Here is a 17,966-nt window from a genome sequence, read left to right on the forward strand (position 1 = left end):
CAATGAGTGGCGCTTCGAGCAGTTATTATGGAAACCAGAGTTTTTAAGGTGCCAACCAGGGAGTTTTTAAGTGACCCATTTCAAGGCGCGCAATGATATTGCCATTTCCTTCCAGAGGCTTGTTACACATGCACTGGCTCCCTGACCATGCACACTCTATAGGTTTTCCTCTTGAAGCAAGGAAAGTGAGGCCAAATAGAAAAAAAACCATCAATATCTAATCTTTTCTTGCTGCAAAATCAAAGTAATGGACAGAAAGTCTTGATGCTTTTGCAAAGCAGGAGTTGAAAGATCTTGACAGAGACTAACTTCTATGCCATGATAGCATGTGGGCCCATCTCTTCTCGCTAATTGATAAATTTTATCTTCCAAATAATAGGAATGAAAACAGGCAAAATGACATCTTTTATATAGCTTGCTTTTTACATATTTCTATTTGAATTATACTGCTGTGGTAATTTGAGTTTTACTCCTGCTCCTCACAAGATGGTGCTTAATATAGGGGCCCTTTTACTAAGCCGCATAAGCATCTATGTGCACCCAACGCGTGCCAAATGGAGTTACAGCATGGCTACCATGTGGCCCTTGCAGTAATTTCATTTTTTGACTCGTGTCCGCAACGTGTGCCCAAAAAATATTTTTTTTTTTCTGGCAGACATCAGCTACGCACACCAAGTGGCATTTGGCACGTGTAGGTCATTACCGCCCGGTTACCGTGTGAGATTTTACCGCTAGGTCAGTGGTTGGTGGTAAGGTCTCAGACCCAAAATGGACACGCAGCAATTTTGATTTTGCCGAACGTCCATTTTCGGCAAAAATAAAAAAGGCCTTTTTTACAGGCACACTAAAAAATGGATTGGCGCACACCCAAAACCCGCGCCTACACTACCGCAAGACATTTTTCAGCACACCTTAGTAAAAGGACCCCATAGTGATTTGGAATGTTGGGGCATTAATTCCCTGATCAAGAGGAAGAAGATACTCTCAGCTTTGCGCTGTAGAGGAGCAGGAGTAGAAGTAATAGAAGAAACCCATTTGAATGTCCCGTAGAGCAGGAGTGGCCATTATTATTAATAAACACCATTCCTTTTCAAGAACATCATGTTTATTATGATAAGGGCTGATTGGTGATTTTACATTGATTCTTGTATAGAACAAACTATGTATTTGTGTCTTTATATGCCCCAATCATACATGATCATTTTATCTTTTCAGCACTTTTGAAGATATTATTGAAGTCACCTCACACTGCAGTGATACTTGGGGGTGTCTTTAATTTCATAGCAAATCTTCATTTCGATAGGAAAACGTCTGCAGCAAGGTGTTGACCTGTGCCCCAATGGGGGGGGGGGGGGGGGAGAGTTGTTATGTACTGGACTGGATTTATTGGATATTTGGCGTACTCTATATCCGGGGAAACATGCCTCTACTCACATTTCTAGAGTGCATTTATTGGAGAGCTGCTTAGGTTATATTCTTTTGTTTGAAGCATTGTTTCCTGTGGTGGACCAGGTGGACATTGTGATGGTGGGCATCTCGGATCATGTTATGGTTTATTTATCCTTACGTACCTCTAGAAATCTTATTAGCCCTCTGTGGCAGATTCTGCTATATTTAAAAGATGATGAAAATTTTAGACACTTTTCGTTACAAAAATGGGAGGCCTGCTGTCACAATAATGTGCGGCTTACTGTCACTCCTGCTTTATTTTGGGAAACTGGGAAAGTGGTTATGAGATGTGAATTACTTTCTTATATGGCCTCCAGATATAAGCAATTGAATCATCGGATTTTGATGCTCCAGAACCAACTTAGACAAATGCAGCAAGCTTTAGTCCATAACTTAACAAGGGATAATAGGGAACAGTTTATGCAGATACAATATACTCTCAATAGCTTAATCCATCAGCTTACTTTGAACAGTCTGCGACATGCTAGACATCGATTTTTCCATTACGGTAACAGAATGGGCACATGTTTAGCTCATTTGGTTCGCATGGAGTTGGGACCGTGTTTTGTTCCTGTTTCTCTGAGACCCTGCGGGTAAGAAGTCTACTGATAAGTATATTGCCCAGCTATTTAGTAATTATTATTTGTTTAGTCTCTGCAGGGGAATGCAGATTTTGATTGTTGGGCAGCATTGCCTCTCCCACATTTAACAACAGCTGATTTGGAGGTTCTCAATGCTCCTACATGTAGGTAAGGTTTAATCTGCAATTAAGAATTCTGCACCATTGAAGACTCGATGACCTGATGGTTTTCCCCTTGAATTCTTAAAAAATTTGAATTTTCAGTTGTTCCCTGTGCTTTTGGCAGTATATAATGAAGCCCTGCAAATTGGGAAATTCCCTCACACAATGCAAGGGGTGACAGTTATCCCACTTTTAATGCCTGATTGAGACCCAGTTCTTACTAACCTATTTCTTTAAATAATGTAGGTGTTAAACTGTATGCAAATATTTTGGTGACACGGTTATCTGATATTTTGCCTTGTTTGATTGCTTTACATCAGTCAGGCTTCATTAAAGGTCGGAATGTGGTGAGTAATGTTTGCATACAATTGGGTGTGATTTCAGCTATACTAACAAAGGGGAGATGCTATTTTGATAAATTTTGATATAGAAAAGACTTTTTACAATGTTTTCTAGCCTTATTTGTGGGAAGTCTTACATAAATTTGATTCTGAAGGACAATTTCTCTCTGTGGTACACCTCCTTTATAGTGAACTCTGGGCACAAGTATTTCTAAACAGAGTTCTCTCTGCACCTTTTAATGTGTAAAGGAGTAGCTGACAGGGGTGCCCCATATCCTCTATATTGTTTGTCCTTTGCTTAGAGCCATTAGCTTCTCATGGGTAATCAGACTTTCAAATTAGCTTTTTTTGCTGATGACTTATTGACAGCATTCATGGAGCCTCAGACTTCTCTACCTCAGGCTCTGGACCCCTTTTTGGAGTTTGGCCAGACTTCGTGGTTGTGGATTAACATGGATAAGTCCCAAGCACTTAATTTATCTGAAGATTTGGTGACTCGCTGAACATGTCATTCTCTAAAATATTTGGGTCTATACATACCCAGAAATGTGTCCTATTTGCATCATATCAATGTAGTGCCTCTTTTGGAGGAAACTGGGAGACTCTGTGGACACTGAAGTTTATTACCAATTTCTTTAAAGGGAAGAATTCATTTACTGAAAATGATTGTTTTACCAAAGTGGTTGTATGTCCTTCCACATTTGCCATTCATTTTGAGAGCAAAGGATTTGAGCAGCTGGAACAGACTCCTCTGTAAGTTCTTGTGGTTCTAACAAGAGGCCTCGAGCCTTTTTGTCTCAGCTTAGCTTGTCTTGTAGAGAAGTGGACTGGGGTTGCTGGATAAAAACTATACATATTGCTAGTCATATGCGGCAGATCAGAGGACTGCTAGTTTCACACTTTTTTCTTTTGTGAAATTAATTGAGAGTCAACTCGGTGAACATCTCTCTCCAGCTTACCTGATCCATGCCCGTATGGTGAAGTTGCCTTCATGCCTTAAGTGATATGTTTTGCTTTGGGCGCTGCGATGGGCTTGGTACCATTTTAAGAAACATTATGGTCTGCCAGCTGGCTGTTTGCATTACTTACCTATTTTAGGTAATCCAGACTTTCTTCCTGGGCAGCTGACTGCCTGTTTTATAGATTGGGTGCGGCACGGCATAGCACAGATCCAACATGTTATTGATGAATATGGTGAAGCTGGTCCGGTCCTCCTCTCTTCTGCTGAACTTCATTGTACTTATAATCTTCCACCCTGGTACCCATATATGCAACTTCCTCATTATGGAGCTACCTTACTGAAATCTTTTCCAACAGCATTCACGGAATCAGATTTTTGATGACGCGTGGCCTATTCCAGCAATTACAAGGGGACGTTTGCCACATCATTATGCAGTCTTAGTGAAACCTTGAGGCCTTCATCAGTTATAACGGGTGGTCACTCTTTGGATTACAGATTTTGGTTATCAAGATGTTAACAATTTTTTGTACCGTTTACAAACTGCTCCATAATTAGTGGAGAGTATCCAGTTGCAAGAGATCCATTACAAGCCTCTATTGAGAATGTACATTCACCCCTCCAGAGCTCGAAAAAATGGGATTCCCTACGGATGGATCTTGTGTGAAATGTTGTGGCCCTGACGCCTCCTGTAAACATTATGCCTGGTACTGCATGCCTATTCGCCGCTTATATTAGGTGGTTTGGACCCACTTGAGCCAGAAGTACCAATGTCATTGGCAAGCAACACCTCCGGTCTATCTACTGGATACTATAACTATGATTCGAGAGGGGACTCAAGGTTTGAGTCTCTTTCTACATAAAGCATCCTTAATTGCCAAGTGTTGCATTTTGGTTCAATGGATTCATCCAGAGTCTCCCACTTTGATGCAATGGAGGAAATATATTCATGAGCTATTGCAGATGGAGTGCTTGTCTGTTGACAATCATAGTTGTCTGTTTAAAAGATGATTCCTAGAGATTTGGACACCATTTGTGAACACTCTTACTACATGAGTTTGGTCAATTGTATTGAATAACTTAGAAATGTAAATATTGTATGAGTTAAGCAATCCTGTTTCACTTCATATTGTTTTTCTTCATTCCTTTGTGCGGGGGAATGGGGGGTTGGGGAGGGGGTATTTCTTACAATAATCTGCATTTTTCTGTGTATCCTCTGTAGGATGGTGATGTTCTAGTTTTGCTTTTTCATTGTACAATTTATAATTGTATTCTTTGGTTGGAAAATTTCAATAAACATATTTTCAGGTAAATGGTCATATTTTCAAATAAATGGTTTTGAATATCAGAGGAGAGGATCACTTCTTAAGGTAAAAACATAATTGTTTAAAAAAAAGTATAGAACAAAGAGATTAGCTGTACTTATCTAATTGTTAGTGTGCTAAAGATTTGCTGTATGTCTCCTGTTTTGGAAAGGTTTAACTGAACCTATAAGAGAAACTAATTGAACAAAAGTTAAGTGGAAAACTATTTAGACGTTTGTTTACTAAGGTGTGCTAGTATTTTTCACTGGTGCTAAAAATCAGCTGGTACTGAATGCTGAGACACCCATAGGAATATAATGGGTGTTTCAACATTTAGCGCCAGCTGATTTTTAGTGCAAGCTTGAAACACTAGCGAACCTTAGTAAAAGAATCCTTTAGAGAAACAAGGTAACAACTATTTTACTTTAATTAGAAAAAGAAATTAAATTATAACCAGTGTTAATTGCCAACCTAAAAATTCAGAATTGTTATTCATAAAATTTGCTTTATTAACACCTTACTGGTTCTTTGACTCAAAATCCATTTAGTTTATTTCCTTCTTACTGCTTTGAATGGTGAGAACATGGATTGTTTAATTGTACACTGTCATTCTGAACTGTCTGATTGAATTGAGGTACATGGCTGAGTGAGATTACATTAAGATACAGGTAGACAGTAAACTCATTAATACATATCTGATGTAGCACTGTTTTACACTAAAATGGAGAGGCATTGGGAGGGCAACTTGATTTGGAGGATTGTGATTGGGGGTGGAGAGGTCTCAGACAGCACAGCATAGTCCCTTTTAGATGTGGCCCAGGAGCATTAGGCCAACTTTGCTGGGGTTATTTTTCCTTCTATAACATGGCTTCCAGTGTTCAGATGTTTTGATTGTCATAACTGTGTGCCAGTGGCATAGCTATGAAGGGTGGGGGGGGGGGCTTGGGGGCCCACGACCCCTACTTCAGCCTCAGCCCCCCCCCCCCCCCCAATCTGGTGGCCAATCAAGTGCCTGAGTTTTGGGCACAACTGGCTGCCCTTCCACTCCCTGCTTCAGCCATCATGACATCTCCTGTTCTCAATTTAACTGCCTTGGACAGCCCTCTCCTACTCCCTTTTGGCTCCCTGCAGCACTGCCTTCTTCAGTTTTCTGGGCCACTGGCAGCATCAGTGAGTTAAGCACACTGCCTTTGGCGGCCCGGAAGCTTTCCTTCTGCTGCAATTCCCTGTTCATTTAGGCGGGACACTGCAACAGAGGGAGAGCTTCCGGGGCCACCGATGGCAGTGTACTTACCTCACTCACGCTGCTGGTGGCCCGGAAAATTGAAGAAGGCAGCGGTGCTGGGAGTCAGAACTAAGGGAGGGAGTAGAAGAGAGCTGACCAAGGTGGTTAGATTGAGATGACTGAACCCCATGAGGTTAGTCTCCATTTCCCTATCGTCCACACACCTGTCATCCCTGTTACCCAAACAAAGCAAGCAAATCTATGAGCACCTCTATCCACATTGTTGTTCTTTATTGTTGGTGGCATTTTTATTTGATCTCGCTTATATTTTTCAACATGCTGGCTTGTGCAGCATATGGATGTACACTGAGGAAGTATTGGTTTTATCAGTTAGAGTAGTAATTAGTTCTAAGTTGCAATCATTGTGTCATTTGGAGGGGCTGGTTATAGGTACTCACTGTATTCTGATGTTTTCATCTAGTAAAGGACCACAAAAACAGACATTATGAGTATCAAGTGCTTAACAATCAGACATACTATTTATAAGTACAGTTTAAAAAAAATAATTAACTAGGTTGAGACCTGGGAGCTTATAACATCTTTGTTTTCCTGTGTTTACATCAAAAGAGAAATATGGCATGTGGGAATTTGTTCCTTTTGTTTTATGGATTGCAGTGGTATATTATAAAAATGCACTTACCTTTTTTTATAGGCACAGAAAAATTATTGAATAATGAGGGAACAGTTTCCTTCATGTAGAACTGTCCAGAGTCAGTCTAAATGTGCCAACATTGCCCAGTTCAGCACACTATTAGCTGCCAATTTCATACAAAGTTAATTATGTTCAATGGAAATTAAATCTGTTGGCTCAGGCTGCTTGCTATGTGAAATTTCCATAACTGTTTCATTATTGCTATCAAGTATTACATATTAAGGGCAATTGCTTTAAACTGTGTTTTAATTTGTCTATCCAGTCCTTACATACACATGGTTTTGCTTTTTAAACCCTAAGGTGAATCCTAAGGGTGGATGAACAATTAGGTATAAACTGTGTTGTGTTTGACTTTACTTATTTTGGACTGCTTTGGGTCCTACTGATCTGTACACCTGCTGTCTTGAATTTTGGAAGATGGAAATGAGAAAATAAAATTCAGTTTTGGATATACTCTGTAGAAACTGTTCTTTACTTTTGCAATGTGTGTATTGATGCCTGTTCTGCTGTGTGCATGTCTATACAAATGACTATGATTTCTGAACATGCAGTACATTTAAAGAACAGGGAGTGGAGGAGCAGCCTAGTGGTAAGTGCAGTGGAATTTGATCCTGGAGGAACTGGGTTTGATTCCCACAGCAGCTCCTTGTGACTCTGGACAAGTCACTTAACTCTCCATTGTCCTAGGTACAAATAATTACCTGTATATAAAATGTAAACTGCTTTGACTGTAGTTGCAAAGAAAAAAAAACACAGAAAGGCAGTATATCAAGTCTCTTTCCCTTTTAAATATCCATTTGGGTAAATATGCTAATCTCAACTTTGTTAAATGTTTCAGAGTTATCCATCTAATTTCTTCCATGATATAATTGAATTCTATAATTATGTTTCACTGTATTTTCAAATGTAAGCCGCATGAAGACTAACTCAAAATAACCTGTGCCTTAGCTGTGCTTTAATATTACCATATTGAAAATGCGACCGTACCATCTGTGGTTATGTTCCACTAATAAGTTAAATGATTAACTGACTTTCTTGAAAAGATTATGTGACCTTTGGGTGTATGACTAGGAACACAAACATATTTATTTGTTTAGATTTTGCTCAGACCTTTTCAGTAGTAGCTCAAGGTGAGTTACATTCAGATACACTGGATATTTCTCTGTCCCAGGAGGGCTCACAATCTAAGTTTGTATCTGAGGCAATGGAGGGTTAAGTGACTTGCCTAAGATCACAAGGAGCAGAAGTGGGATTTGAACTGGTCACCTCTGGATGGCAAGACTGGTGCTCTAACCACTAGGCCACTCCTCCACTTATCTATTTAATATCACAATTCCTCATGTAAGGGAGAAGGGGGTTGAAGGAACACATTTCAGGAATTCCAGGGAGAGACAGTAGTAGAACCAGAGGAAGGGACAATAAGAATTATTTTATTAATACAGCTTAATAAGGCATTTTATATTTGTTATAAAGCAAAGTTGAGGGATATGTACCACTGCAGTAATTATTTTCCAGGATATTGTGATGTATGTTGAGAGGTTGACCAGACTCAAGTCTACTATAGCGGCAACGTTTAAGTTATGGGATAATGCAACTTCATTTAAAAATGTCAGTGTTTCCAAGGTTTCCGTAAGTGTGCATATAGTTTATGTTGATGCAGGAGAGACTGTTTACTTAGGGGTCCTTTTACTAAGGTGTGCCGAAAAATGGCCTGCACTGGTGTAGATACATGTATTGGACGCGTGCAGGTCCATTTTTCAGCACACCTGCAAAAAAGGCCTTTTTTTAGCCGGAAATGGACGTGGGGCAAAATAAAAATTGGCACGCGTCCATTTTGGGCCCATTGACCTAGCAGTAAAGTCTCACATGTTAACCGAGCGGTAATGGTTTACATGCAAACAATGCTGATTACTGCCGGGTTAGCACCGCGTGCCAGAAAATTTCCAACATGCTTAGTGGACGTGTGTAAAAAATGAAATCACCACCCGGGCCACACAGTAGCAGTTCAAAATTGATGCACGTAGGATGCGCATACGGGGCTTAGTAAAAGGGCCCCTCAGAAATCCATTATCAAGTACCCTCAAAGGCATTATTTAGGAGTATATCAAGCACTACTCACACTATATGCGTAGTGCCTCCCTTGTCAACTCTGGGTTCCCCAAACAAATGACAAGTCTGGCTATGCCCCTGCTGTGTGCCCCACAGTGACAACACTATTAGGGCAAAAAAAAAAAAACCCTGCATTATTGCCTTTTAAATTGCATTAAGGGGCAAATAACACAGGTTATTGCCCTGATGAGGCTTGATAACTTCCCCCCTACAAATAACCTGGTAGATGGTTATACTTATTGCTCATTGTTCTTATAATGTAAATGCACTTTGATTACATCCAATATTACTTTTATCATTATATAATTTAAAATAAAAAATATGAATTTTGTCCTTTCTTTTTTGTTAACTTTTGGCATCAGGTTCAAATTAAAATGTTCTGATTTTTTTTTCCTTGAACAGTTTGTGAATATATTTGGCCAACTATAATTTGGCTTTGTGGAGGCTTTCAAAATGAGTCCAATTACTGGAAGGCTAAAGGTATAATTTTCTAATGGGAGAAAGAAGCAGAATATTTTCTGTACTATCTATTTCAGTGAATGGGTAGCTTTTTGTCTCATTTTTTATCAGCATTTTGGGCTTTGAGAGACAGAACAAGATTAATAACTATCATATATTTATAAAAGTATATCTGACTGCTATGCATCCCTGATTTGTCACTTCTTCTTTTCATTTATCTTTTATTAAATTTATGGTAGTGTTTCTGCGGTATCTTTTTTGAGATGTGTGACCAGAACTGCACACAATATTCAAGGTGTGGTCACACCATGGAAAGATAAAAAGGCATTACAATATTTTCTGATTTATTCTTTATTCCTTTCTTAATAATTGCTAATATTATATTTACTCTTTTGGCTACTGCTGCACACTGAGAAGAAAATTTCAATGTTTCATCATCAATGACACCTATAACCTTTTCCTGGGTGCTGACTCCTAGTGTCAAACCTTGCATCATGTAGCTATAGTTTGGGTTGCTTTTCCCTACGTGCATCACTTTGCATTTGCTCACATTAAATTTCATTTGCATTCAATGCCCAGACTTCCAGTCTCATAATGTCCTTTTCCAATATATCAAAACATAGCGGTCCCAGCACAAATCCCTAGGGAACACCACTATTTACCCTTCTCCATTGAGAATATTGACCATTTAACTATCTCTGTTTTCAATCTTTTAACCAATTCTTAATTCACATTAGGACACTGCCTCCTACATGATTTGTAATGTTCTCCAAAGTTGTTCAAGATGTACATGGTCAAATACTTTCTGAAAATTCAGATACACAATATCAACTGGCTCACTGTTATCCACATTTATTTACCCTTTTCAGAAAATGTAGCTGATTGGTAAGACAACACTTCCATTGGCTAAATCCACAATGGCTTTGTCCTTTTTATCCATGCCTACTTACATGTTTACAAACTTTAGTGCCTTTTTACAAAACAGTGTTTCAAATAGTCTTTGAGTATTTTCAAAGCACTTAGGGGCCCTTTTACTAAAGGGTGGTAGTGCTACCACCACATTAAAGTAATCGGGCCTACAACTGGGCTACTGCAGGAGCCGACAGGAATCCCAGCCTCTGCTGCATGCCAATTCCAGTTCTAGAAAATGCATTTTTATTTTCTAGTGCCAGAGGCTTACCTGTCAGTAATTGGGCAACATCGTGCACTGCCCAGTTACCACCAGGTGAGTGCGGAGCCCTTACCACCTCCTCAGTGGGTGTTGGTAAGGGCTTTCCCGGGAAATGGCCAGACAGTAAGTGGTTCACTTACCACAGGGTGATTTCTCTTTTAAAAAAAGCCTTTTACCCACTGCGGTAAAGGAGGCCTCAGCGCGTGGTGAATCCACGTGCTAACACTACCGCAGGGCCCCTTTTACTGCTGAGTAAAAGGGGCCATTAGATATACAAAGTTACATAGAGGCTCATTTTTGAAAGAGGAAAACATCCAAAAAGTGTCATAAAGCACCATTTGGATTGAGTTTTCTCCAAACGTCCAAACCAATATTTTTGAAATCAGTTTTGCAGATGTCTATCTATGTATTTTGTTTGCAATACGTCCAAATCAAAAGGGTGAACAAAACGAAAACATCTAGGGTGAAAATGTCAACGTTTTGGTCAAGACCTGTTTTTAGAACAAATAAATCTCAAAAAGGTACTATAAATGAATGGATGACCACAAGAGAAAATCAGGGACTAATGTAAATAAAAATAGTACTCACCAGTCTCCATGACAGCCCCAGGTTTGGTCCATTGGAGCAGTGTGCATGTCCCCAGAGTAGTGTAGTGGTGGGTGCAGTGAACTGTAGAAAGATGGACCCAGGCCCGTACCTCCCCACACCTTTTACACTTGTGGTGGAAACTGTGATCCCCTAGAAACTCATTAAAAACCCACATATAGGTGCCCTCTTCACCCATAAGGGCAATTGTAGTGCTGTACAGTTTGCGGTAGTGGGTTTTGGGTGGATTTTGGAGGGCTAAGCAGATAAGATAAGGGAGCAATGCCCCATTGCTCTCCTTGGGATGTCTGGGGGACCAGTCTGTTAAAAATGCTGGCACCTCCTACATCCTATTGGCTGGATTTTCTCTGTTTTTAACTTGTACATATTTTTTGTCAAACATGGCCTGAAAAGATAAATGCACAGAGCACTAAACCTTTTTACAAATGGTATATTGGAAAACAAAACAAATAAAAGAGACATTTTGCGTTTTAAAAAATGGTCATGTTTTCTATTTGTATTTTGAACGTTTAGGGGGAGATTCTATATTTGGCGCCTAAAAACTTGGTGCTGAAATCTGTGCTGACTAAGCGTATTCTATAATCGGTGCCTAAATTTAAGCACCAATTATAAAATAAGCTTAGTTTATATCTCAGCGCCTAAAACTACTCACATCCATTTACACCAATGAAAATGTGGATAAATCCCAGTGAGTAGAAGAACATCCATGAAATGCCCATTTTCTCACCCATAACCATGCTCCTTTATGTCTGCACATGGTAGAAGTTTGGCACACTTCATTACAGAAAACGCTTAGCAAGTTGTGCGCATAAATTCTAATCCGTGCCAATAAGTGCTCATTATTGCTTGTTAATTGCTATTATCAGTTCTCATTAACTTGTTAACCTTCTTAAGTTACACGCATTGTTATAAATCTGGGCCAATTTCGGCGCGGATCTCTAGGCATGCTATATAGAATCTGGAGGTTAACGCAAAATGTCCAACGTCTGACTTAGATGTCATATCGAAAATGCCCCTTACTACAGAGGTGTGGCCTTCTATGATTTCAGCGATTTACCTTTTGGAAGTATACTTGCCTTTTCATGCTTGGATGAGGACGCTAGAGTGAAGAGAAAACAGGAATCAGAGGGTTATAAAGTTCTCAATAATGAGCTAAGTAGTCCCTCAAAAGGATTGTGGCTGAATTTTAAGACATGGCCTCCAACTGCTGTTCTGGGTGAAACCTCAGAACACTTGTGAAGATCCTTGGAACGACTATCTAACTACATCCAAAACAGCAATGACTATAGGACTTTGTGGAATTACTATCCTGTAAAATATGTATCCCCTATAAATTGTGAAAAGTATAGCAATGCTTCATCATTACATGCATTTTAACCATTTGTTTGCAAAAAGATGTTCATTGTCTCTGTAAATCTTGCTTTATAAGTTTGTGTATGTAAAATTATGCAAAAGTATGTATTAGTATATTTATCTTTTCTGAAAAGAAGTGTGCAAAATATGTGTTCTAGCTGAGAATAAACATTAACAATGTCTTCTCTTATACACAAGCCTCATCTTTTGACAACACTACATGCTGGGAGCTGAATTCTTGAAATAGCACATACAATAAAAGTTAGTAACTCATAGAGATGTGCATATCTTCCCCTATAAAAATGTGGTTCATACTTATTTAAAGCAATTTTTTTTCTGATTTTGGACATTTTTCTTATATTTATTTGACCTAATCATTTTTAAGCATGCATCATATACAAGCAAGAAATAAAAAATGCATTCAGTTGATTCTACGCTTGATAATTCATAGGTATATGTACATACAAGTGTGTTGCATCTACTTAAAACTTTTAGATGCCCATATGAACCTCCAGATTTTATATAGGTTGCCCAAATTTGGGTGCAGAGCCCAGATGTGTGTGTCTGTTGGGCGCTAACAACCGATTATTGCCATTAATTAGAGTTAATTGGCACAAATTTGGATTTACACACACATATGCCTACACACTACTCTATAATGCTGGGTGTGTTTTGTTTGCAACCCAAAGAAGGGCACAGTCATGGGAGGCACATGGGTGGGTCAGGAGCATTCCAAATATTTAGACACAGTGTTATAGAATACCAGGATTTCATGCCCATCTTGCATACCAGGATTTATACCAAATTTGTATAAGTCCTCATACCCAAAGTTGGGCATGAGAATATGCTCTAAGTGCAAAAGGTATCCTTAATAGAATAATGCCTAGTGTGAAATTGTCCAGCACCTACATTTGAGCACTGTTTATTGAATCTGACTTGAATGTGCATTCTTCAATGCATATCCTTAATACCTAATATGAGGCAGATATTACATATTAAGAATCAGTGGGCACATGCTAAATAGTGTGTGGAGAAGAGTATATGTATCTCACTGTTTCCTTTATGCCTGTCAGACCTAATCTACATATGATATTCCTTCACTTTCATGTAAACGTGTTAATTCATAGAACCATAATAAGACATTTTTGTGTCTAGAGCAAGCAGAATTAGATAACCTTTGAACTTTTCTGCCTTCTTGCCTTGTGAGCCCCCTGCTCCAATATTCTCACTCTGTTCCCGATCCACTCTGAACCTGAGTTCCTCTTTCACTGTCTCCACTCTTCCCTCTCTGCACTCCAGCCCCCCTGGACTGTAGTAACATCATGAGATTGTATTTAAAACAATGGCAATATCAGTAAAAACATTAACACCTCTCTCCCTACCCCATTATCATTTAGGTGAACCAAGCCCTCCATCAGTCCAGGGACAACCAGGAGGAGGAAAGAGCTTTAAGCTAAGTATCACAAAGCAGGATGATGGTGGAGCTCCAATTCTGGAATACATTGTGAAATACAAGAGCGTAAGTATTATTGTTTACAAAAGGTGTTCAGATATTTGCTTAAAGTATTACCACCCGATATTCAGACCATGGGAGATAGACGAGCTGTCTCCCATGGTCCATGCTATACCTGGATTTCAATGCCAGGCTGTTTCCGCTGACTGGCATTGAATATCCGGTTTAACTTTGGCCGGTCTGATTTTAACTGGCCAAGCTAATGTGTTAAAGTCAGACCAGCCAAAGTTATTCTACCTATTGTGACCACCATTAACTTGGCCGATCTGCAGGTTATATTACACGATATAACTGGCTATCTTTAAACCACAAGCCGATGATTTTCAGGTGGTTAGTGCATATGCTGAAATATATTCACATGCTTTTTCGGAGAGCATTTTTCCTTTGCTTTGCTTATTTTCTTGCACAACTTGAGATTTCATTTTTTAACATGCTAGTGATTATCACTAGATAAAGATTTATGAAATTTTCATTCTCTCCTTCCCCCACTGGTTCTCAACTGGAAGTAATTATAATTTCAGCTGGTGGTAGATCATCTCCCAGTTTTGATATCTGTGCAGAGTACTTAGATATGTTTTATAATAATTCTGTTTTTATGCTAAAACAGGTAGAAGGGTGCAGTGCTAGTCTTCTAAAAATCCAGCAGTCTGCTATGTTAACTGGTTTTTGTCAGTATGACTCTTTTTTAATGGTAGCTGGTGGCTGATTTGGTATATGTTCTGCTTCTGTGGTGCAGAGTGTCTAAGTAACTATTAATCAACCCCCATTGAAGCACAATGTGGCTTATAGAAATCTGGGAAAGATTTGACAAAAGTTGTAAAATTACTGCCTTTAGTCAGTCTACAAAATATGGCCATTTTATCCCCAATGTTTAAACACGTGGAGGGGCATAATTGAACGAAAACATCTATCTCCATGGGCATTTATCTCTGAGAACGGGTCCGTGAAGGGGCGGACCGAACCGTATTTTCAAAAAAAATAGACGTCCATGTTTTATTCGACAATTTGTGAGCTGGGCGTTTTTGTTTTTCAGTGATAATGGAAAATGAAAGCGCCCAGCTCAAAAATGAATAAATCCAAGGCATTTGTTCATGGGAGTGGCCAGGAGTCGTAGTGCACTGGTCCCCCTCACATGCCAGGACACCAACCGGGCACCCTAGGGGGCACTTTTACAAAAACAAAAAAAAAGGTAAAAGAGCGCCCAGGTGCATAGCACCCTTCCCTTGTGTGTTGAGCCCCCCAAATCCCCCTCAAAACCCACTGCCCACAAGTCTACAACATTACTATAGCCCTAAGGGGTGAAGGGGGGCACCTACATGTGGGTACAGTGGGTTTGGGGGGGTTGGATGACTAAGCATTAAGCAGCACAATTGTAACAGGTAGGGGGGGATGGGCCTGGGTCCACCTGCCTGAAGTCCACTGCACCCCCTAACAACTGCTCCAGGGACCTGCATACTGCTGCCAGGGAGGCGGGTTTGACATTTGAGGGTGAAAATAAAAAGTTGTGAAACATCATTTTTTGTGGTGGGAGGGGGTTAGTGACCACTGGGGGAGTCAGGGGAGGTCATCCCCGATTCCCTCTGGTGGTAATCTGGTCATTTAGAGCACTTGTTGGGGCCTTATTCGTGGAAAAACTGGGTCCAGGAAAAGTGCCCTAAATTCTAGCTACAAACGCATACTTGTTTTCCATTATCGGCGAAAGGCGCCCATCTCTGTTCGGGTGATAACCACGCCCCAGTCCCGCCTTCACCACGCCTCCGACACGCCCCCGTCAACTTTGTACGCTTCCGCGATGGAGTGCAGTTGAAAACGTCCAAGTCCGGCTTTCGATTATACCGCGTTATTCGTTTTTGGGAGATAAACGCCTATCTCCCGATTTAGGTCGCAATATAGGCATTTTTGTCTTTCGATTATAAGCTGAATAGTGTAACGAGGATTGCAGTGTAAGCTGACACCTGGATATTGTGCTCAATATCCAAGGTTGGATCAGAGTGGAGTGAGTCACTGATAATTGGATCCAGATGAATCTTTATACAAGGGAAAAGCACAACATACTGTGTTTCAGCCAGAGGCATAGCTAGGTGGGGCCATGGGGGCATAGACCCCCACAGATTTAGCCCTGGCCCTCTCTACTTTCGAGCTCCCCTGCCACTGACCCTCCCCTGCCGCTGCCAGGTACCTTTGCTGGCAGGGGTCCCAAAACTCCGCCAGCCGTCCTGCAGGACATCAGGAGTCAGGCCTGACAGAAACATATCAGCGAAGGCGCCGGAGACTGGCGCTGAAGAAGATTTCAGCTGACGGGGGTTGGGGTCCCCTGCCAGCAAAGGTACCTGGTGGCAGGAGGGTCGGCGGCTGGGGGAGGCGGGCTAAACTGTGCCCCCCACCTCGGGCTCTGGACCCCCCACCCAATGATGTCTTGCTACGTCCCTTGGTTCTGCATACAAATATGCCTGCGTTAGGGGCATATTTGTATGCCGAAACACAGCCATGTCGGGTTTTTCCCTTGTATAAAGATTCATCTGGTTCCAATTCTCACTGACTCACTTCATTCTTTGATCTATCATTGGTTTGCTCTATTCATGGAGGTTTTTCTCCTTTTCTTGTGTTTCCTGCTCAATATTCAAGTACAGAATAGTTGCTGTAAGTCATCCTGGTACCATAGCTATTCAGAACTGGTATCTATATAAATATATGGATAAGTTATGACAGTGGTTTTTGCTGTCTGAACTTTTCCAGATAGATATCTGGCTACTGGTGCTGAATATCAACTCTGCCCTGGCACAAACTGGTGCACATGAATATTGGAGCTACATGCATGGAGACCTTTTACTAAGCTTCATTAGGTGCTAACATGTGCCTAACAAAGCAAAACATGGAGTACTGCAGGACACGTGCAGGCATCCTATGGCAACTTTGAAATCTGTGCGCATTAACTACATAATAAAACAAGTTTCAAAAATTTTTGAGGGACATGACACGGGCAGAGAGTGGGTGTAGCTATGCTAACCAGTTAGCACGTCTACATTACATTACGTCTACTAGCTTGTAGACACACCATAATACAGGAGCCCTTACTGCCTATCAAATGGGTGGTGATAAATGCTCACATGGTAACTTTTAAAAATGGCAGTGTGCTAATGGCAACTTTAGTACATGACCATTAATGCAAAACAAAATGAAGAAAAAAGGCATTTTTAAGGCAGCAATAAAAATGGCCTTAGAGCATGGAAAACACCTGCCTAAGGACACGCTCAGGCCACTTTTTACCAAAGCTTATTTAAAGGACCCCTATGTCAATAGATGGAAATAATTATAGATAGATGTAGACAGAGATATCCATTCATCTATGTATCTATATATCCATCCATCTATTTTTTTTATTGAAATATTACATGTTTCACATATAATTAGGAAAATAAAGGGCCCTGTTTACTATGGTGTGCTAGCATTTTTAGTGCAAGCTAAAATTAGCATGTGCTAAATGCTAGAGACACCCATATATTCCTATGGGTGCCTCTAGCATTGGCACACGCTAAAAACGCTAGCACGTCTACAGCACAGCTTAGTAAACAGGGCCCAAAGAAACTTGATACATTTTACTCCAAAAGAGGACATTAAAAAAATTGCTGAAATATATTGCAACATAGCCCACATCATGAGAGAAAAGGAGATAGATCATAAAAGAAAAAAGAACAAGTCTTAATCAAATGAGACTTAATATATATCTTAAATCCCCTATTCCATCAAACCCAAACAAAGTTCTAATTATTATGAGGTTCTTTTATGAAGCTGTGGCAAAGTAAGGCCTGCACTGGCATCGGCGTATGTTTTTTGACAAACACCAAGGCCCCCTTTTACTGCAGCGAGTAAAAGGCAGGGTATTTTTAAAAAATGGATGTGCGGCAAGTGAAGCACTTGTTGCATGCCCATTTTGAGTGAGAGCACTTACCACCATCCATTAAGGTTCTGGTAAGGGCTCCTGCGCTACTTTGACTGTAAATGGGCAGCATGCGGCTCTTCCCGA

General features: G+C 40.3%; 1 protein-coding gene across 1 annotated transcript in view; it reads left to right on the forward strand.

Moving 5' to 3' along the window:
- The window catches only part of NCAM2 (neural cell adhesion molecule 2), a 351,991-nt gene that overhangs the window by 226,353 nt on the left and 107,672 nt on the right, over nucleotides 1-17,966 (forward strand). Inside the window, exon 14 of the mRNA XM_030205047.1 lies at nucleotides 13,827-13,948. Coding sequence (XP_030060907.1) covers nucleotides 13,827-13,948 — 122 coding nt within the window. The remainder of the gene's footprint in view (nucleotides 1-13,826; nucleotides 13,949-17,966) is intronic.

This window comes from Microcaecilia unicolor, chromosome 5 (assembly GCF_901765095.1).
Source record: "Microcaecilia unicolor chromosome 5, aMicUni1.1, whole genome shotgun sequence".
Classification (NCBI taxonomy): domain Eukaryota; kingdom Metazoa; phylum Chordata; class Amphibia; order Gymnophiona; family Siphonopidae; genus Microcaecilia; species Microcaecilia unicolor.